At 41.1% G+C, this 23768-nt stretch overlaps 1 protein-coding gene across 1 annotated transcript; it reads right to left on the bottom strand.

The window, feature by feature from the left end:
• Window positions 1-2290: 2290 nt before the first annotated feature.
• Window positions 2291-20579, bottom strand: ankdd1a (ankyrin repeat and death domain containing 1A). Its single transcript, XM_022745616.1, has 15 exons — window positions 20466-20579; window positions 19506-19609; window positions 17504-17602; window positions 16889-16987; window positions 16691-16795; window positions 15460-15558; window positions 14307-14405; window positions 13682-13780; window positions 13472-13570; window positions 11057-11155; window positions 10859-10957; window positions 9850-9945; window positions 8649-8850; window positions 6969-7100; window positions 2291-6841 (listed from the first exon to the last, which is right to left on the bottom strand). The coding sequence occupies exons 1-15, from the start codon at window positions 20497-20499 to the stop codon at window positions 6780-6782; spliced, it is 1527 nt and encodes a 508-aa protein (XP_022601337.1). The 5' UTR covers window positions 20500-20579; the 3' UTR covers window positions 2291-6779.
• Between the last annotated feature and the right edge of the window lie 3189 nt (window positions 20580-23768).

Here is a 23768-nt window from a genome sequence, read left to right as displayed (position 1 = left end):
GGCAAGTACAGGATAAGGTGGTAGCACACTCTGGGGGATCAAGAAAATAGATGCTTATGGTTTAGTCACAGAGGATTAGGGAGATAAGGGATTAATATGTGTGAGTGATGGGAGAGGTACTGGGTATAACAGCACTAGTATCAATGGAATTGCAGGTATCATAACCTGGGAGGTGTACAGTAATTCACCAGCGAGCAGTGATCAGTATCCAATAAGAATTAAGGTGAGAGTAAAAGAACAACAAGAAGAGGAAATGAAGGTACGGGGATGCAAATTCAACAAAGCCAACTGTGACACATTTCAAGAACTAAGAAAGGTCAGATGCAGAGTGCCAATTATAAAGTGACAATCGGGGTGAACTATTTCTCCAAGATGAAGGAAACCCAGTACAGAGCAGGCACATACTACTGTACAAAGAGGTGCTGGGCACACATGGAGTTTAATATTGTTCAATGAGCCAACAGGTAAAACTCCTGAATTCCTGAGTGAAAACAAGAGGGTGTCTATTATAGAAGCTAATATCATAAAGGTAAAAGACTAAACCACCACACACACACACACACACACACACACACACACACACACACACACACACACACACGCACACGACTATTAACATGAATTAATAAACTCTATATTGATCTAAACATGTCTCTACAACAATAACTCCTCCATTGTCTCACTGCTCATGACTGGTACATGCTGGTGCATCCCCCGTAGTTTGAACCCTGGTCAGATGTGATTATTTACTGATACATTTACATAAATTTACTGATTTACTAGATGAATTCAATAATAAAAGGTTGTCTGCAGTTATACATTATACATTTAGCAAATACTGAAGGCTGCAGGGAGTAAAGAGAGTGTAACCATGGACGGAATGATAAGAGGAATGAGTGGAACCAGGAGAAACAAGAAGGCTGTCAGCAATAAAGGAAGAGACAGAAGTTCTGGCAAACTTCACAGTTCAGATAATTCATCAGTGACAGTAGACAGTGTAGAGATGACACTCACACAGAATCCAGGTGTAAATGTAAGAAACACTACGTCAAGAGAAAGTCTAGATTTAGCTGTCAGTCTGTTTGAATTAAAGAGGGCCATTTATGGGATAGATGGTATTTGTTATGACAGTGCACTGCTTGGAGTGTTAAGGTTGTTTAATTTAGTTTGGGACACAGGAACATTTCCAGTAGCAGTTTTCAGACCCTCAAACTACAGAACAATACCTCACACACTTACAACAAGGGAGAACTATGGAGTGAAAAGAAAGGTATCGAGAAACCACTGTCAAGAGGCTGGAATCTAATATATATACAGAAGAAAACGCACTGCAACAGAAATGGTTGAGCAGTGGGAAAATAAGTTCATCTGTATCAAAGATGCAAGTGATATGTTTCTTTAGATGTCATGAGGCCACATCCCTGAATTTATACAGCCAAACACCTGAGCAGGCGAGTGTGGTTAGGTTTCTTGGAGAGTCTGATCAAAGTGAATCAAATTACCACAAGTGAAGTGATGCACAGAAAATATGAGGCCAGGTTATTCCAGCACAGGCACACTGGGTGGTTCCTGACCAAATAATCTGCTCTCTGGGTGTGAACCTGGAGGCCATAGAGAGGATGAGTAGTGGCTGGGTTGACTACAGGCCATGCTGAGTTTAAGAGGTTAATCAGGCCATGGTCCTGTGTCCTACGTACAGTATATAATTGTAAATCATATTCAGCTTTGGAGCAACTGGAGCTCCCACTCATTGAATGAGTGTGTTTGAGTTGTGTGTAGTTGTGAGTAGCATCATCAGAACAGTTTTACTGTAAAAGACGTAGATGTAGATCAGTGGTTCCTAATCTTTTCCACTCATGACCCACTTGAAAATCTCAAAAATGTTGGCTGCCCACATCTGATCTATCAATACAGAGGCTAAATAATGTGTTTTTAATGAGAACGATGGAACATTCAGGACTGAACTGAAAGCAGCATAGGATTAGATGCTCCAGTTTTTGCCATCGATGTAATCTGTCAGTGCACAATCAGACTGCAATAGCAAACAAATCGAAATGATAAAAGTTCCTATCATTGAGTTTATAAATTTAAATTAAAAAAAAAAAAAAACATTTCAAAAAATTATTTATATTTATACATATTTTTTATAATGACATGTTTTCACCAAAATTGTACTGTTTTGCAAATGATTTGTTGGCCCACTTGTGATACCCCGCCCACAGGCTCTTCACTCAGGTAGATGATGGTCCAGATTTGTAGGAGAACACTGCAACATAGACACTTGTTTTCAAAGTGTAGTTTTTACTGATCTCATGAATAAGTCAAGTTCACAATTACATTAGAAGTTTATACATATAACACAGATTATATCTATACCACACATTTAAAACTCTGAACATGCACAGAGTGGCTCCAAAAAAAAATTCAAGTAGAAATGGAAATACTGTACATATATAACAAAAACAGAACTGTGATTCAATTTGTTTTGGTCAGAGTGAAACCGAGAGGAATACATGAAAACATTAAACGCATGGTGCAGTGTTTCAAAACCATTTCAAACTCTCAGTTTAGTGAATCAGTGGATTCATAAACATAAATACAGATATACACACAACTCCTTAAGTTCAGTTTTATATAAGATGGATTTTTTTGGTCATAGTTTTAACCATTTCCTGTTTCTTACCACACCATTGCAGGATGCCCAGTCATCTAGAACAGCACTTCCCAACCTTTTGGCTTGTCACCCTTCAAAATAAAGCAACTTGTGACCCATCATCAGCATATGTTTATGGGTTATGATGACATCAACCAAAGAGGTTTAGAAGAAGTGAAATTATCCAGTAAGTCATAAAACAAAAAGCAAAGTTTAGATCAAAATAGAAAAGTTTTTTTTTTTGCTCGAAATGTCATGTGTTTTTTGCATCATTAAACTGCATCCTGTATATGGTCTATTGCTTGCAGTGGGGACAGTAGGTTAAACACTGTATTTTACTAATGCTAATGGATGTTAACAGCTGATAGTGAGTGATCATGTCAACACTGAGCAAAACTGCACTTTAGATCATTTGTTGTAACCAGGGTGACCCGCTCATGTTTCCTGTGCTAATAGAACAGCCATTGTTAGAGTTATGCCCAAAAATGGTGGCAGTTTTACCAGTACATTCCCATGTGGTGATATGATGATATCTACAGAGTATTGATGTGTGTGAGAGCTGCTGCAGTGCGTGGCTGGTGTCGTCACTCTCCTGGTGAAGTGAGCAAATCAAGTTTTTTTTAATAGCACCATTCGAGGGCAAAGTACTTCACATCAACAGATGAATAAAACAGAAGAAGTGAAGTCTGCACCTCTGGACCTTGAGCTGCTTTTTAAAGGCATCAGCAGCATCCACAGATCTTTCAGTGTTTATTATGGAGCCCAAAGTGTTTGATGGTAAATAAATAAAAAGTAAAAATATTTATTCATTGAGAACCACAGACTTGACAATAAAAAACAAGGGCCACCATTTTGCCAGGAGGTGAAGAGAAATCTAAAGAATAAATCTTGACCTGTAAGAATGCTTTCATAATAACAAACTGGAAATGAAAACTATAGTGTTAGTGTCCATATGTAAAAACTGAGCTTTCAGAAGGAGGAGCTCAAATAAACTGAAGGTTCAGTAAAAGAGGAACTGAAGTTCTTAGAATAAATACATAGAACATGTCATGTGTGCCAGTGAAGCCTTCAGCCAATCAGGACAAAGCTCAGTCATCACAGAGGTGAGAAACTGTAGAACCTTCCTCAGAAAAGTGAAGGTGCCTTCCTCCTGTGAGGTTTTAATGTCATGTGACATGATGATGTTCTGCAGCAAAAGTCGGACAAACGTTCTAACCAGAATGCACTGCTTTAAGTCCAGCAGGCATCATGTTAAGTCGCATAAAATCAGACACACGTACTTACAACTACTTTTGTTGGAAGTTGTGATGCTCCTCCCCTTGTCAGGAGGCTGGCTAACCTGAGCAGGTAACTGGCTGAATGTAGATCATTTGGACCTTAAAGGCAATATAAGCTGCTCATGTGCTCAGTCTATCTCTTTTGACATCTACAACCCTTTTGTTTTTGGTCAGCACCTTTAACACCTCACCTGAGTGAAAATCTTCCCAGCAGCCACTCAGAAGCCACACGGCTCAGGTGAAACTAACCTCATGGTGGAGAGGAACAAGGTAAAATGTCTTGTAACAGATGCTGCAGTCAACATGGTTTCCTGTGTGAACACTAATAAAACATGTGCAGCACATTAACTGAACCTGATCAACCTGGTCATTTGATCAGATCACTGTCCTGGTCTCTGTAAAACCAGATCCCACCCCGACTGCCCAAGAGACCATGAGACCATAGAACAGAGTCTTCATGGAGCGTCACCATTTACCCATCAGGCCACAGTGGAGCTCTGAGAGAGAAGAAGATCAGGATCCAAAGTGGTTCCACTGATGGAGATGCAACAGCATGAGATCAAGTGAGAAGCAGGAAACACAGACTGACTGAAAACCTGGTCTGACATGGAGGGGAACATTGAGCAGAGTGAGAGCCAAGATTGACACAGAGCTTCAATACTCTCCGTTTCTTTAGTCAGTGAAGGTCAGACAACTAAAGGCTGAATGTAGCAGCAGTTTTATTTTTTAGGTAGAAACCTGTGGACCAGCAGAGAAGGAGCACTAATGCTACTGCTGATGTGTAATACATTACCTAGCTGAAACAAACCTCCTGCGATGACAAGACCCCTCTGAATATAGTAATAAACAGAGAGAAGCTAGCACCAGTTTGTATCTACACCAGCCTCCTCTGTTCCTGTGAGTGAGTCCTCTCACAGTTTCACCTGTGATTTTACTGCTATGACAATTCAAAAACGTTTATTGGCTGCAAAGCCCCAATACTTCAATATGATGTAACTGTATCTCACTAAGAAAGATCAGGTACTATCTGAGGATGAAACTCAACTCCTTGTTCAGACACTGGTCATCTCTTGCTCTGACTGCTATAGAGCTCTCACTGACCAGCATCCTCAGTAAAACCTCTGCTAATGGTCCAAACAGGAGCAGCACATCTGGTCCTCAACCAGCCAGAGACAGATCATGTCACTCCACCTACCTGAACTCCCTCATTCAGCTTTATGAGCCTTCTCATTCTCTAGAGACTATAGTCCGACCATCACTGTCAACCCAAACCTCTCTCTGTTAGTGATGGTGGAACGAGCTACCAGACTGGATCCAGTCAGCTGAAACTCCTTCAGTCTTCACTTGATCTCCTGATCCCTCTCCAGCTGTGTTGATGCTTCTGTTTGATCTACTTGGCTTGTTTTGTGTGTCACTTTGGACAAAAGCTTCTGTCAAATGAATAAATGCAAATGAGTTGATGTAACTGTGATTCACTGCTTCAGTGTATTTGAATGAAGCAGCTTGTTGTGTGTAGGTGCTGCTCTGTGATTACAGAGCGGAGGAGATCGACAGAACATGTCATTTAGTTCAGCTTCTCAGTCAATGAGAGAGACGCATTATTTGTGACGACATAAAATGTATTTGTCATCTTACTGTCATCACTCAGGGTATCCATGAGAGAGTTATGGTCACTCTTCTCTCTCTCGCTCATGGGGTATCATAACGATCATATCGGCTTTCACAGGGTAATGATTGGACGTCGGCCTATGGTTAAAATCGTGGAGCCCTAACCATGATACTTCTGCTCTGTTTGTTCATTAGATGTCCATGATCCATAATCTTTAAGCTGATGTGAATTTTGCAGTGTAAGAATAAGTTCAGTTTAGTTCTTTCTTCACATTTTTGATACATGTGAACTTTGGACTGGACCATGAAACTAAAGGCCTGATCCGAATTTCTCACTCAGGATGTAAGAGATGAGACTCTTTGTTCGGGAAAACCATGTTCAACTAAATATGAATCACAGCTGATTAGTATTAGCATAAAATACTTTTACAGAGTTTGAAACATGTCTGGAGGGGAACATTAAGGAAGGGGAGCTTTAGCTTTATGTTTTCAGGAGACAGCATGTGGTGGGGGGAGTTTGGATTTCTATGTAGCTGCTAGATATAGTTTTTGATAAAGAAATACAGTATATAGTAAATATTTTGTGGATCAGGATCCAAGTCCCATATGATACCAGGTAGGGTTGATATCCAAGATTTAATATCTCAATGCAGTCTAACCCAAAAATCATGATATACGATATTATCACAGGGGTTATATTTATGTTTCAATTGTTTTTTTTTATTATAATATATTAAATCCTATATTATGTTACAGCAAAAAATTGATATGATGACAAATATTGCATTGGTGGGAAATATTGCAATATTATTGAATATCGGCCCAAACCTAATACCAGGTGACATTCCTTATTCAATGATGGGTTTTATGGTGGATCCTTTACATTATATGAGGCTGGATGATAAATCATTATAATAAGCCGAAATGCGTTGTGTGTTTACAGCCCTTTGTGTACAGAGATAAAGCAGTATATACGGTATGAATAGTGTCAGCAGCTGTTCACCGCATGCATTAAAAAAACAACAAAAAGAACTGTTATTTTACATTAAAACCATCTTATTGTCCCCTCACCCTAACATAGAATAAATCCTCTGAACCAGAGTCAGAACAGATTAAAAATGTGAATATAAACATGCCATAAATTATACAAAGTGTTGTGATTGGCTCAGCTCAGGTCATTTATAGTTAAACAGAGTTCAGGGGTGAAGTGAAACCTTCACAGTCACTCAGAGTGACACAGATCACATCGCAGAGCACATCTTAGGAGAGCTGCTCTCTGCGTTCGCCTTCTGCCGGACACACTCTGGATGATCAACACAACAAGGAGACAGCAAGTAATGCACCGATACATCACTGACACCCCCACCCCCACCCCTGTCACAGCATTGATGGACATGAACATAGAGCACGGTGCAGTATGATGGTCTCACCTGCCAGGTCTGTGCGGGAGATCTCCACCAGCCCCTCGTACAGGCCTTTGATGGGGTTCTCCCCCGCCACCACGACTCCATGAAGCCAGATGAGCAGCATGCGGTGACCATGCTCTTTGAAGCTTTTCATACCTACAAGTTCAACTCAGAATTATAATACACACTAATATCCATCTGGATCTGATCTGAGAGGAGTCAACACTGAAAACTAGAATTACCTCTTCGTCGTTGTGTGCCTCCACCACTCAGACTAGTTTCAGATTACATCCCTATATGAAATATGAACCATTTGTGTGAAATTTTGTCATAATTGCTGTGAGAAGTCTGGAGTAATTGCTAAAAAGTGTTTTATGAGGTCAAACTGACTTCCTTGAGTCCAAGTGAATATTTGTGCCAAATGTGAAGTTTTGTTCAGGTGTTACGGAGGTATCGCATTCTCTAGGCCAAAACCACGTATTGTGAGGTCCCGTGACCTTGACCCTTTAACCACCAAAATCTAATCAATTCATCCTTGAGTCCTAGCGAATATTTGTGCCAAATTTTAATTTCATTCCATCACGGCGTTACTGAGATATCGTGTCCACGAGAATGGAAGAGATGGATGGACAACCGGAAAACAATATGGCTCTGGCTCTGACTGTTGCGAAGGAATAATGAAGTGGCTGCAATCTGTTCTTTTGTGTCAGGAGAGAGAATGAAAGCAGCTGTTTAGCTGACAGACTAACATTCAATGAAAGTGTTTAAAACTGTTTTAAATTACAAATATAAGACCACTTTTTTTGCACAGTAGGGCTTAAGACTGTGATTGTTCCATCCATATATCCAAACAGAGGTGTCACCAGATAACTTGACTTGCTGCACCTGAGCTGAAAACATGAGTATCTGATACAAGTCAGTGAGTGTGGTTGACAACAGTCAGGACTGCTCTATTCCTTCCATTAGACATGGACAGAACACATCAGAGGACATGCACTAACACATCTTTAAACTGATCTACTCACCACTTTAACTGACTTCACCAGCAGCTTTTATTAGTGAACTACTGTCTGAGAGCTCTGTTGTCAGTCATGGGATAAAACTGTGATTGTAGTGAACTGAATGACTAAACAGAGTCAGAGCTGAACATCAGTGATGTGTGTGGCCCTGAGAGCTCAACACACTGCAACTTAAGAAAACACAAACAACCTCAGAAAACATCTTCATCAATATGACAAACCATGAGCTGCAAATACTCACAACACAACACAAGTGTTTCCAGGAGACACACAAAAAGTGATGAACCTGGCTGGGACAAACTTGCTGTTCAATGCTTTGTGACTGTAAACAGCATCTTCATATCTGCAGTGGTGTGGACATGGTCTAAATCAAACACTGCTGAGAGTTAGATAAGATCAATACCACTCTCATATCTGTGCATTAACTGTGGAGCCAGAGCCAGGACTCAATTGGGTGAGTTTAGCTTCTTATAAAGACTGGATGCAGCGGGAAACAGCTAGCCTGGCTGTCACCTGTTTTAAAGCTACAGGAAGCTAGGCTAACCAGCTCCTGGCTCCATAACTCTGTACAGACATGAGAGAGGTATTGACTAAGACAGCTGGTAGAGAGAATGAACCAGTGCTGAGGTGTGGTGAAGCAGTGTTTAGTGCATCTGTGTGTAATGTGTGTTTCAGCATGGCTCACCTGTCCACTGTTGTTCTATAGCTCGTATATGAGCGTCACTGAAGTCCCAGTGTTGTGCCAGAATCTTCCACTCCCCGCGGCAGAGGTGCTTGGTGGCCAGGCTCCACAGGACTGAGCGGAGGTGCTGTGTCTCCGGCTGGTGGTCCTGCCTGAAGCTCAGCGGCCTCCCCACCCAGGAGTCCTGCTCACTGCTCATGTGATCCTGAAGGCAACAGTAGTACCAGTTCTCCATATAGTTATATACAAACAGTGGGGTCCACAAGTCTGAGTCTTGAAAAGTCTTCTCAAATTACATTTAACAACTAATAAAAACAGCAATGCTTCATCTGAATTTTCCTGCGGACGTCCAGGATGTTGCTATTAGATGTAAATAAAATCAAGGCTCTGTAAATCATGTTAACAACCCCATAATAACTAATCCAGATGGCAGTGGCTGTATGAACCCTGTCACACAGCAGTGAAGGTAATGGAAGAATCCTACTGCAGTGCATCATTTGTTTTCTATTGAGTCCTGACTCTACGGTGAAAAATACAAATTTCAAAAGTAACTTTGTTGTTTTTGTAAAAGTTTCTGTTGAACCTGACTCAGGATTAACAGTCACCATGAGAATAACTGACCTGTCCAAGAAAACAGTGCCTCAGAACAGCGTCAACATAAGATCAATAAAATAAAAAAACACCAGAGGTCTGTATTACGAAGCAGGATTTGAGGTTATCGAGGTAACTTCAGGTTTAACTCTGGGTTTTCAGTCCTACGACGGTGGTTCACTTCTTACCAGGGTAAATCCCCACGGTAACTGATGCTGAACTCCTAACCTGCTCCCAATCAGATCCAACCTGTCAACAGCCAAACTACTGACCAATCAGATCACTGGAAAAACTGAGTCATCATTCCTACAGGATCCTGACAGGGACAGAAGAGTTTACAATAAAGTGATCAATAATTAAGATCAGTAGATATTTGTGTAGTGGTAGTGGATGGTTTTGACTCTGGTTTCAAAACAGAGCTTCTAACAAACAGAGGAGAGTTTATCACTAAATAACTACATAATAACTATTGTAGCTTCATTTGACCTGAACACAGATTCTTTAATGGACAGGATTCCTGACAGTGATGAAGCTCTTACTCTCTTCTTCATCACTGCAATGAAGTCATTCTATCTGAGCCAGTGCAGGTCACACACACTGATGACAAACTCACCTTCTCCCATTTATAGAAGCGGTCGGCTTTGATGATCATGTCGACCAGGATGACGTGGTTTCCTCTGGCTGCCACCTCCAGACATGTTTTCCCCTGCTGTGTTTATTACATTGTCAAAACAACACAGTGAAGAAGCAGCTTGTCAATCTGCTAGATGATGTACAGAGATACAGGAGTCACACTTCAGGTTAATATATTATCAGGGAAATATGATGTAAAATTCAAAATTAGAATATTTAAAGAGAATTGACACAGAAAACAAAGCTCAGCCATAAAATACAGCAGTTCTACAGACCATAATATACATTTATTCAATCTCAGGCTGATGACATGTTTACAATATGTGTACTGACATTTAACATTTATCAAGAAAAGGTCATGAACTTGGTGGTTTAATCTCTACTACACACCCAGCTGTGAGGCTGATGACATCATCACTGTAATCATTCATATTATTAATAATTATCAGGGCATTTAGTGGTTTACAAATATAGGGAAACATATCTATTTAATACCTGCAATGTTCATTATAGTGCAGCAAGTGGATTATTTGCTTTTTTTTAGTCTTTTGGGTTTAAAATGTCAAAAATAATTACCGGTAACAACAGTACCGTAAATAAACCCAAAGACACATAAACAGTGGTGGAATGTAACTAAGTACATTTACTCAACTAGTGTATTTATGTACATTATATTTTTTGATATTTAAAGTAGATTTTTCTGATACGACTTCTATTGTTCCTTGTCCAGAATCATACTGTATATGTAGTGGAGACTATGTAGGAAGTTAATAAAAGGTATTAATTGTACTTTTTCTGTGTGGTCACAGTGACAGTGACCTTTGACCTTTGACCACCAAAATATCATTAGTTCATCCTTGCACGCTTGTGCCAAATTTAGAAAAGTTCCCTCAAAGTGTTAGTGAGATATGACGTTCAGGAGAGTGAGACAGAAGGACATGAAGCCTCCGGTCCTGACCGTCCAGGTGAGAGTTTGTGCTGTGTAGTACCTTGTCAGCCATGTTGAGGTTAACTCCTGAAATCAACATCATCTCAGCCAGGTCCTGCCAGCCATGCTCTGCTGCGATGTGTAAAGCCGTCTGCTGTCTCTGTGAAGCACAGGACACTGATCTGTTGGACTGCCGCTCACACTGAGCTCCTGCAGAGGAACGTGCTCTCTGTTCTGTGATCAAGAAGCTGGTACTCACACAGTCAGTGACGTCCAGGTCACAGTCAGCATCTATGAGCAGCCGCACAACCTCAGTGTGGCTGCTGAACACCGCCACATGGAGTGCTGTGGTGTGTTGCTGTTTTAAACATAAAGAAGAAGAACATTTCATCAGACGTGTGAATGAGCCGGAAAACAAGAGCTTGTTTAGTGGCTGTAAGAACAGCATCATCAAGTATCACTTTACTTTCACCCCAGCCCCCTCTCTAGCATTCAGACTCAGAATATAAACATTTAATAAACAGGTTATAACACACTATAATGTGGTTGTAAATTGTGCTGAAGATGGTGACACCATCAACGTTGATGTCAAAGTTCTGGTCAGTAGAATGGAGAACATTCTGCCATCAATCATATCCCAAGATCAAACTGGCTTTGTTAATCGTTGTGTATTTGATGTCTTCTACTCACCCTCAGAGGTGACTCCTGAATGTGTCCTCTCTAATCGAGAAGAAAGTATTTGACTGTGTGGAGTGGACGTACTTGTTTGCAATTTAAAAAATATTTGACTCTGGACCAAGATTGATAACGTGGATAAAATGATTATACTTGTGCCCTACTACTTCAATCCTCATGAACTTTGCACAGTCACAACCTTGAAACCTCTAACAGGGAACTTGTTCAGGGCGTCTTTTAAGCCCACTACTTCTCGATCCGTCAATAGAGTCATTAGTGCTTCTGAGCTCTATAGCTGCCTGATATTTCAGGGATTTGGAGGAAGGTAGTTGGACATGAAGTTTTCCTTTATGCAGACCTTTTCTTTTCATATCAAGATCAGATACTTCCAGATACTTCTGTCATTACTCAACCAATTAAATTTACTTAATTTAAAGAGTGACCTTTTCCCTGTGAACGGAGACACTTACACCAGAGTACGCTAACTTCCCCTTTAAGATTGTTCAAAATATTTGACTTACCTTACAGTCACCAAAAACACAAGTGTCTTTTTAAAGACAATTTCCTTACTCTGTTAAATCATGTGAAACAGTGCCTAATGCAGTGAATATATACATCCCTGGATGAATGAATATTCTTCCTAAATATTTATATCTTATACATTATATCTCTATATACACTATGTATTCCTCTTAAGACTCGGTTATATTGTCCTACGTATGCAGGAACAAGCCCCCTCTTCAAACATCTAAAAATAATGGAGGCTTGGCACAGTCTAATTTCTGCTTTTATTATTGAGTGGTTAATATACACATATACAGACCAAGGCAATGGAGCTGAATTCTGTCAAAAAGCTTTTCACTGTTAGGAATCTCAAGCCTTCTCCCCCCAAGTTAACTGAGTGATAATCTGTTTGTCTGGCACAGTGTAAGAGACTTTGGTTGCCAGGAGTTTTCTCTCTTTAGCCCTCTCCTATACAGCCATCTTTTCCAACCTTCTTTGCTGGATCCTGCATTACATGAATGGCAGAGTAGGAAAAGTGAACGCTGAAGATCTTTTATCATTTGAAAAACTTTCCGAAAAGTGTGACCTACCTCGTACCCATTCCTCCAGGTACCTGCAAACCAGACACTTCCTCCACTAAAATACCAAATTTCCCTGAGGCACCTGATACAAACACCACTGATGTGTTTTTCGTAGTTTACACCCACCACACAAAGGTTTAATACCTGCTATCTATGACAAGCTGGCTGGTGTAAGACATGCCCCTCTTCACTAAATTAAAACCGTCTGGGAGCGGGATCTAAAGCAGGATCTCTTTCACTGTTGAACGACAGATGGGATTCAATCTTCTTATTTCAACATACGTCTGTGCCTGTCACAGTACAGTTTAAGGTTTTGCACAGGGCCCATGTGTCCAAATGATCTCATATTAACCCCGATGTGAGGTGAGACTTCCCTAATTCACATGTTCTGGACATGTCTAGGCCTGGAAAAATACTGGAGAGACATTTTCCAAACCTTTTCCTTAATCCTCAATTTTGACCTAGAACCCAACCCCCTCACCGTTTTAAACTGTGCAGTCCAAAACTCAACAATGTACTGCTGCGCAGCACTACAGGTGGGTGGTGTCACAAGTACAACAGACCCCAGCACAAATGTACAACTGTACCTCTGATTGGTCAGGGGGGTCAGACGTGCAACAGTCTTGTACCTTTTCGTTTGAAAAGTTCAATGTGGAAATGTTTTCTTCCAGACAGGATTCAAGCAGCTTTCACAGAGCGAGTAGGTGCCAACACTAGGCACGGGCAACAACCACGACGGCGACTACCTCCTGTCTGAAAGAACCTGAACCATCAGTGTGAAGACATTCTCTAAAATGTTAAATTAAACACATTTATGCATTCTGACTATTTTGGATAAACTTCCTTAGCAGGAAATCTTTTCCAGTCATCATACAAACCAAGAAACAGGTCACATGACAGGTGACATCACTCACATTGTCGACAGCATCGATGCTGATTCCTGCCTCCAGGAGTAAACTGGCCTCTTTGTCAAAGCCGTGCTGGGCAGCGTAGTGCAGAGCGTTCATGTTCCTCTGAGGTCAAAACAAGATGTCACAACATTAATAAACCTCACCTCACCGAGCCTATCCTAACCTCTCCTGTTTATTACAGATGATATTTGACTTTAAATGAACAAACCGTACATTCGTCTGTGCGTTGACATTACAGCCGGACTCCAGCAGCAACTTGACACAGTCATAGTGACCTCCATCAGCTGCCAGGTGCAAAGCTGTGAGACCATCCTGTAACACACACAGTGTTTTGGCAGAACATTATGATGTCACAGTGAAGTTGACGTTTGACATTTTTATAAATGTCATCAATTCATCTTATTCTTACAGACATTTGAGATTGTGTGAGACTTGTGTCATAATTAATGCCACCAGTGTTCAGTGTGTCTGTCTGAACCCTGCTGTATGAATTTCAATATGGAGTCACAAGATATTCTATTATGTCCTTCCAACAGAAAACAGAAAATGTTCTCCTATTTCTGTTTGATAGTTGAGTGGTTTTAGAGTTTTATTTTATGTTGTATCCTTGTGTTATGTTTGTTGTCTTGGAAACAGAAACAGGTGATTACTCTCCCTCTGACAGCTGACAGCTCTGACAGGTTGTGTTTGTTCTTGGGGCGACATGGGGCTCGAGGAGCCATTATTATTGTGTATGTGTGGTGTGATGTGTGTGTATGTCTGTTGATTGGGGGGGGGGGAATTAAAAAGGTGATGTGTAGAAATGCAAACTGATCTGAGACCAGCCTAGTGAACTCACTATGTTCCTCTCATCCACATCTAGTCCGGTCTCCACGATCTTCTGCAGGACCTCTGTGTGGCCGCACCTCGCTGTTAGATGCATGGCCGTGTTCTCCTCCTGCAGGCCGTACATGACAACACATTACAAGACATAACAACATATAACGACCAGTGACCCACAGCTTCCTTTACATGTATCTATGAAAACAATAATATAATAACTTTATCTATATATTACCTTTACAAAGAGTTTACAGGGTGCTTTGACAAACGAATCAAAAACAATGAAGGTCAAAAGCAGGACAGAAATAAGGTGGAGTTACAGAGGGAGGAAAAACAATATCAGATCGCAGTGTGAGATGTTCAGGTTGTGAACATGTTGAGGGCGTGTTAACAGGTTACTGGTATTTTGGTACTAAACTGAAGAGGAGGAGAGAACAGTTTGTTCACAGACCAACCTCCTCAGTGTGTTGGCTTGAGGTTCCATTCACTTTGAAATAAATCAATAAATCAATAAATCAATAAATCAATAAACCAGTGGTATGCAACCTGTTTTCTCGGAGGTATCACAACAGACCTACCAGATGAGCCAGATGTTAAGCTTGGGGGATATCCAATATTTAATATCTCTTTTTATAATATAATTATGTTATTGTATTTTATGTTTCAGGTATGAGCGATGTTGCCACTAAACAGCAGTTCATAGTTTTATTTGTCAATGTACAGTGTAGTATGCATCTCTATGGTACAGAAGTCATGACGACCAATGACCGTGGCCTTCCTCTCCTCAGCTGTAAAATAAACCTGAACAAAGCCCTGACCTGATCACAGTGGCAGCTGCAGTGAAGTTCAGTTTGACCATGTGCTGATTTATCAAATGCTGTCATCTGCTTCAGTTTATCTGAGAAGCAGTGTGAAGATATTTACTTTTGGAGTCAGCTGTTAGCAGGTATTTCCCCTCAGTCCAGTATCTGTACACAGGATTTAAAGTCTGAAAAGATCCTGGTTCGTAATGTTTGTTTGTGACTTAAAATCTCTGAAGTGATGGATGGATGTCAGCTTGTATTCATTTGGTCAAGGTGTCGTCATGACAGCGAATAACAAATAAAACATTTACTGTGTGTGTGTGTGTGTGTGTGTGTGTGTGTGTGTGTGTGTGTGTGTGTGTCTACCTTGTCCTTTAATCCATGTGTGCAACCCATTCCAATCAGAAACTCCACCACCTCCAGTTGTCCATGTTCAGCAGCCAGGTGAAGAGCTGTCTTCCCTGACTGGTAGAGATGTCAGCAGGTTACAAACAGGAGCCGCTGTGTATACAGTATACTGTACTGTGTATACATACACATATACTGTACTACCTGTACTGTATACATACACATAATGTACAGTATATATACACTTACACTGTACTGTATACATACACATATACTGTACTGTGTATACACACTTATACTGTACTGTTTACATACACATATACTGTACTGTGTATACATACACATATACTGTACTGTGTATACACACTTATACTGTACTGTTTACATACACATATACTGTACTGTGTATACATACACATAAAAACACATTCACAGTTTGTACTAAATCATTTTTTAACAAGGTCGTAGGTTTAGTCTCAACATTTGTAGAGACACAACAATCCCTCCATAACAAAGAGGACTTTTGATGTCAACTGAATGGTTTATTAACATATAAGATCTGTATTTACATTTAAACTAGAATCCCCTCCTCGTGGTTCTCTGCCTCCTCCACTAAGACTGGTTTCAGGTTACATCCTGTTTATCCAAAGTCAAAGAAAATATGAACCACCAATGTTTGTGCCAAATTTGAGTTTTGTCAAGGCGTTACTGAAATACAGACTGACATCCTGAAAACAATATGCTTCTGGCCTGACTATCACAGGTGTGGAATAATAAAAACTATACAAAGCTGCCCAGGTATATTAACAGCCACCCAGGTATACTGGGCGACTCATTTTGGCATTTTATTTGTATGTTATTTAATCCATCAGAACAACACCATCTGCGATCGATTAACTATTCTCTACTCTCCCCCCTGAACCTCATCGTTCTGCTAACACACAAACAGAAAGAGAGAAAGAGGGAGACGCATGGTGTGGCGTATGAGACGCAGACACAGTGGATACTGAACGGACAAGTCAGTTCTTAAGTCCAGCCTCCAGATTGGCCCCGCCATTTCAGCCAATCAAATGCTAGCAAGCCTAGATCAGTTTCTTGGAGACGTAGCCTCTGAGAGGGCACATCAGAATTATCTAATGACTTCACTTCAAACATAGTGCCAACAAGTTCACTCAAATTTTGGTTGGGACATGTCCCTACTGTCCATATGCAAACCTACACCCATGTCTGTAGATGAGTCAACAGTCACCTTGTCCTCTCTGTCCAGACAGATGTCCTCCAGGTCCTCCATGATGAACTCCAACACTCTGATGTGGCCTCGCTGAGCAGCACAGTGCAGCATAGTCAGACCATCCTAACACACATACACACACACATACACACACACACATCAGTAAGACACTAACCTCTGACTCTGTAGTGATGCTGAGATCAATCACTCTCTGACCTTGTTCACACAGCTGAGCTTTGCTCCACAGGACACCAGGATCTGCAGGATCTTCAGGTGACCAAACCAGGAGGCCAGCAGCAGAGCGTTCATGCCAAACTGTGGACAAACATTTACAACAGTGAGGGTGGTAGAACTATACACACTTTATTGTGTACGTTTAAATTTAAATTGATAAAACTGACATTTTTTCCCATCAGTCTACACTCATTAACTTACAATGATAAAGTGAAAACTTGTTTTTAGAAGTTTCCACAAATGCATTAAAAATCGAAAACTGAAAGTGAAGAATGAGTTGACCAGATCTAGGTTCAGAGCTGCTGAACGGTGTCCTTCAAAGAGCTCAGTCAAGGCTCGGAAGACTTTTGAAAATGAGAGATTTTTGTTGTGTTGAGATTTAGTGAATACTTTCTGAAGCCACTGGAGAGTGGTTTCCCTGCTGGGCTCGGTCTGTCCCTGCCCCACTAAATATTTGTTTTATTTCAGAAAGCTTACTTACTCAGCATCAGGCTGAGTGCCACTCTCATCATATCCACTCTGGCTAAATCTAATATAAAAGATGGAATGAATGAGTTCAGTAGTAAATGGTCATAAACGACAAACTTGAGTACACACAATGTCCCCCTCATCAACTTCAGTGTCGTGGTCCAGGAGGAGACGAAGAGCCTGTTCATTCCCTGCTCCTGCTGCCCAGTGCAGAGCCTTCCTGTCTATCTGTACAGAGAGAGAGACAGACAGAGACAGACAGGCAGACAGACAGAGACAGACAGGGCTCAGTGATCCTGTGATGGCATCAGCCGAACAGGGTAATAGCATTCCAATCCTAATTCACCTCAGTAGTTATCAACACAGGTTCTTTCATTTACAGTCAATTACACCTTAACATTTAAGAACACACTCTTTGATTATTTTGGAATCAGTTTACTTGCTTTAACCTTGCATTGTCTTATATGGAGTTTAACACTGTAGGGTTACATAGGCAATTTTCTGTTTTATTAATCATTTGCTTCTTTGTGTTGTGTTACCATGGTTGTTGGGAGGACCCTTCCTGGTGGAGCAAAAGGTGTGGCTGATGCTGAGGACTCTTAAATCTGGGAGCCAGCTGATTGGGCCAAGCCAACCGTTGATGCCTCATGTGTGGGTAGGTGGGTGGGTGGGGGTTTGGGTTTAGTTAACTTTGCTCTTTGTGTGTAAATTGGTTTGGGCAAGCCACTATATATGTTCCCTCATGTCTCATTTTGTTGGGTCAGTTTGTTCAGTGAACATGTTGTTTAGTTGATACTATTTAGAAATGAGCCTGAGGCTGTGAGCAGGTAACAGCACCTGTTCAGTCTCACCTGAGGCCTCTGTTTGTATAACATATGAAGGCCAGTCACAGTAACTCCATCACATACATCAGTGATGGCTCAGTGAAGTACATCAGTGAAAGCACACACACCCAGAACTGGTTTGTTCTAATGTGTCATTATTAATCTTCTGTGCTTTCTCATGTTAGAGTATCTGCTGTGAGAACGGTCTGATGGTTCATTGGAGACATCAGCTGATATCTCCATAGTAACCACACAGTCTGACGTCAGAGTTCAGTAGTGTAGCTCTCTCCATCCTGAGTTGTGTACATTAACACGCCTCACTTCGTTTTGGTCTACTGCTACAGTGTGGTGATGTGGCATCAAAAGTGTGTAACACTCCAAATAAAAGAAGTCTGCATACAGGATGCTGTCTGCTGAATTATAAAATAAGGACCTGAAATTTTGTGAGTTGTGAAAAATGTATTTTTAATATGTAATTAATGATTAGTTTTATCTGATCCGATTTATTCTATTCAAACCTATTAATATTTGACATAACACATTGACATGGAATCATGCCTCATTGTTTAGTATGAATACTGTATTTCACGGTGGCCCTGAGAGCTCAACGTACTGCATCTTAAGAAAACACATGCAAACAGATAAAACACAACATCAGTTCATCTTCATCAGTTTGACAACACATGAGCTGCAAATACTCACAACACAACGGAAGTGTTTCCAGGGGACACTAAAAAGTGATGAACCTGGCTGGGAAGTTATTTTTGCCTTAATTCCGATAGTGAGTGAGTGAGTGAGTGAGTGAGTGAGTGAGTGAATGATACATAGATAGATAGAATAGATCTATCTATCTATCTATTCTATCTATCAGTTTGTGTTGTCAGTATTTGCAGCACATGTTGTCGAATTGATGAAGATGTTTTCTTATTTAAGCCGTATTTACAGAACACTGGCAGAGATGTTGGTGGACACTGCACACATGGGCAGGGTTTACTGTGCTAATGAGCTTTAAAAATCTATCAACAGATTTTAAACTTTGACAGTAGAAAATGTAACAGTGATTCACAGTCACCTGTCAAAACAAGAACCTTCAGCTGCAGTTGATTGGTTGGCTGCTAGACTGTATACTGGACAATACAATACACTCAGTCTGACTCAGCGGCTCATGTACAAGACCTTTTATCACAGCACACCATTTGACATTTCATAGTAGGACAGCCAGTGAATGGGGTGTTGTGCTCTTGAATGTAGATATTATAGGCAGATATAGATATAAGTCACAGAAAGGTGTCCACGTTTGCCCTTACTTTATTTTTGGCCTTGACGTCCACACCCTTCTTGATCAGTTCCTGCATTTTCCCTGTGTCGTTCCTCTTTGCGGCATCGTGGAACTCCTTCTCTGACCACAGCACTGTCAGAAAGGACAGATGAGGAGATGTCAAGTGTAAAAGTGTCTGTTCTGAACACCAGTGAAAACCATTGTGTATTCAATGGCCAAGACTTAGGCATTAAACCGGAATACTAAAGATCCTTATTTTCTTTCATTTTCCTCTTCCCTTCTTTACCTACCTAACTTCCTTTCCTTCCCTCATCACTCCTCATCACTCTTGTTTTCACCCTTACCACACCTCATTGACAAGATTGAGTTCACCTGGTCACTACAAGGTTATTGATAACCCCACTCCCATTCATTCATTCCTTTTCACCGTTTGCAAGCCCATGTTGGGCCAGAAGTTTGACGTGCTATGGACGATATACAGACAGTACTAAACAGTGGTGCAAGTCAGTGCATGCAGCATGATAACAGGAGTTTAACACTACAAGCCCAGTCAGTGACTTCCCACAATCCTCTATGACATGGAGGTGACGTTACCATCCTTTAATGACGTTTCCTGGTCATTCACGTAATTCTTGTAAATTGGTGCCACTGCGAGCTTCTCTCATACAGGGAGATATTTCACTTCAAATGTGGAAACTCTTCCTCACAACAGTCTTTTCCCGCTTTTTATGAGGAACACATGCGGCAAAAGAGGGCTGTTTATTTTAATAGGTGACAGAGAATGAACAGTGCTCTTTACGTCACCGTCCACCGTCACATTCACAACACAACACACTGAGATATGGAGTAAAACAAGTGAAACAGCCTCCAAGCTGTGAGTGTGTAACGTCTGCCCCTGTGGTCAACACGGACATCCTGCCAGATGATAGCGCGCACACAAGCACGCACACACACACACACACACACGCTATACAGTAACGGTACTTACAGATATCATCCTCTGACGCCAGGTCGTCCTCCATCTTTGCGGTGTGTTAACGGCTTTTCTCCGGTCTCTCCTCTCTCATCGTGCTGTTAGGCTGTTCCCCAGCTGCTGACAGGAGGCTGGACGCTACACTGAGCAGTTACAACCGTCAAGTCGCAGCAGTAAAACATGAAACAACGACTTCCGGTCACAGCCGTCCAAAATAAAACGAATAGTTACAAGTTTAAAATACCAGTGTGTAGGCTTTAGTGGCATCTAGTGGTGAGGTTGCAGATTGTAACTAACTGAGTACCACCAAATACTCTATTACAGAAGATAACGTATTACAAGCAGCGCCAATGGTAAGATATGGTCTACACTTGGTCTCTTAAGTGGGCATTATCATACATTATGAATTTGCGCCTGATTTTGCTGCTCGTTTTTATCTGCTAGCTTATATCTGATCAACCCAGGACAAGATCATATCAGTCTGATACTCTGTTTTCCCTCCAAAAACAGTTCAATAATAATAACAATAATAGTATTATAAAGCAAAGAAATACAAGTTTTATTTCAGTTTAATCTTTTAATTCATGGTTGCACGTATAGCAGTCCCTCTTAACTTCTGTGGTTGGAAAGTGACAGTAGCTCTACCGCAGCAAGGAAACCAGAGCCACAACCAACAGAGAGAAGAGATCTGCGTTGTGAGATCTCATGAGATCTTTATTCTAACTTTATTCAGACCTGTCTCTGTCTCAGTTGATAGATCTAAATAAAGTTAATTTTCTCTTGATCCGTCTTAAAAATGTAATTTTAATGTCAGGATGTTCTGAAGATCTGCGGCTTGTGAGAAATTAATCCAACATTTATTTCAGTGACTCATGTGAATCATAATCTGTGATCAGGTTCAGTTCTTAAATTTGAGTGAACTGACTTAGACCTGCTGTTGGTCTCCTAAATTTGTGTGTGTGTGTGTGTGTGTGGGGGTGGGGGGGGTGGACAACATACAACTTTAAAACTTGAAACATGCTTCTGTTTGAGAACCTGTGAGAAGGTGAGTGCAGCTATTTTAATTATCAAATAATCTGTTATATCTGATTTAGTGTTCAGCGTAAAATCACCTCTTCGTGGTTGTCTACCTCCTCCACTCAGACTAGTTTCAGCTTACATCCCTGTTTATCCAGAGTCATATAAAATATGAATCATTTGTGTGAAATTTTGTTATAACTGCCGTGTGAAGTCTTGCCTACTTCCACCTACGAAACATTAATCGCCTCCGCCCCTCCCTTACCCCCCACACTGCCGCCATCCTTGTCCACAGCCTCGTCACTTCCCGTCTGGATTACTGTAACTCTCTCCTCTTCGGCCTCCCTCTTAAATCCCTCCATAAACTTCAATTGGTCCAGAACACAGCTGCCCGTATCATTACTCGTACCCCCTCCATCCACCACCTCACTCCTGTCCTCCAACAGCTCCACTGGCTACCAGTTCAGTTCCGTATTCATTTCAAAGTCCTTCTATTAACATTTAAGGCCATCCACAACCTCGCCCCCCCATATCTGTCCGACCTCCTTCATATTCCCACTCCCCCCCGCTCCCTCAGATCCTCTTCCTCCACACACCTGTCTGTCCCCTCCGCCCGTCTCACCACCATGGGGAGTAGAGCATTCAGCCGCTCTGCTCCCCGTCTCTGGAACCTACTACCACCCCAACTCAGAAATATCGATTCATTCCCCCATTTCAAATCACAACTCAAAACACATCTGTTTAAAACTGCCTTTTCCATCTGATGCCAATTGCTCTGTCACTTTTGTATTGTTTTTATTTTTATATTTCATTTTTATTGTTGTTAATTAATTAATTAATTCTTAATGTGTTTTAATCTCAATTTGTGTAACTGTGTACGGTGTCCTTGAGTGCCAAGAAAGGCGCCTTTAAATAAAATGTATTATTATTATTATTATTGAGTTATAGCTAAAAAGTGTTTCTAGAGGTCACACTGACTTTGACCTTTGACCAATAAAAGTTCCTTCAAGGCGTTACTGAGATATCGCATTCACAAGGCCACAATCAGTTTATCCATGAGTGCTAGTGAATCTTTGTGCCAAATTTGAAGAAGTTCTGTCAAGGGTATCGTGTCCATGAGAATGGGATGGATGGATGGACAAGTTGAAAACAATATGCCTCCAGCTCTGACTGTCGCTGGTGTGGAGGAATAAAAAGGGATCCAAGGTCGCATAAAAAAGGTATAAAATTCAGAGTTATAAAAAACATGAATAATGCCTCCCACAATTTCCAGTAAAACCGAAGATGCCTACTCCAATACTACTCCAAACAAATAGGGGGCAGCATTTACCAGATAGTTGTTGTGTTGATCCCTATCTTAGGAAACAAGGAAATGCCCCCTCCCCTTCCTCTGTGCCATAGTTAGACTGGCCATCGGGCACACAGGACACATCCTGGTGGGTTAAAAAAATTAATAATGTTTTTCAGCTAGTGTTAGCTTGAATAAATCGAACCTCAGCACAGGGCATTTGTTGACATGTCAAACCTGAATGGATTGGTTAATGTTTTCCACACAGGTTTATATTGCAATCTGATTATGTAACTGCTAGGTTTCTTTTTTCATTTACTGTTAGACTGACAACAACAATTTCACACCCAGTCAGATAGACAGGGAAGATGTAGATGTAGGGGTGGCAGAAGAAGAAGATGGTCCACGAGAGGTGGAGGAAGGTGAGGGAGAGCAGGGAGCAGCTGGAGCAGCAGCATCAGTACCTGAGCATAGAGGAGTGTCCTCACAGTTACTACTTCTTCACCCTCTCATGTTTGACTGAGGGCAAACTGGAGGCTACAGTGACTCACCATCACCTCTGGGGGTACAAAGTGGGATTACAAGTCAGGATGTGCCAGACCTAACTGGTTAGCATCAAGCATCACCCTCTGATTCTGAAACATGAAGCCAACACAGAGGTACCAAAACCTGCAGTTCATCTAATGACCACTAGAGTCTGGCTCCAACAGTGAGTCAATCCCCATAGACTCCCATGTTAAAATGTCCAACTTTACAGCAGAAATCAACATGTTTACAGCCTGGTGGTACAAAAACTGTTTTGGTCTCTAGAGCTAATCTCGTCCTTCATGACAACTGTTTATATAACTCTTTAAATTTTATTAAGGACTAAAGTTATGTATAATTGAGGGCGTGGCCTCTTTGAGTGACAGGTGGGTGAGCGTATGCGTGTCACAAACTGACATCCACCAAAGTCTCAGCTCCACACCCCTCCCTCTTTTTTGACCTTTTGATTTTTGTATTAGCTGGGAATA

The sequence above is a fragment of the Seriola dumerili genome, unplaced genomic scaffold, assembly GCF_002260705.1.
Source record: "Seriola dumerili isolate Sdu_G_001 unplaced genomic scaffold, Sdu_1.0 BDQW01000003.1, whole genome shotgun sequence".
NCBI lineage: Eukaryota > Metazoa > Chordata > Actinopteri > Carangiformes > Carangidae > Seriola > Seriola dumerili.
The sequence above is the reverse complement of the archived record's forward strand: the minus strand, read 5'-3'. Positions and strand labels throughout refer to the sequence as shown.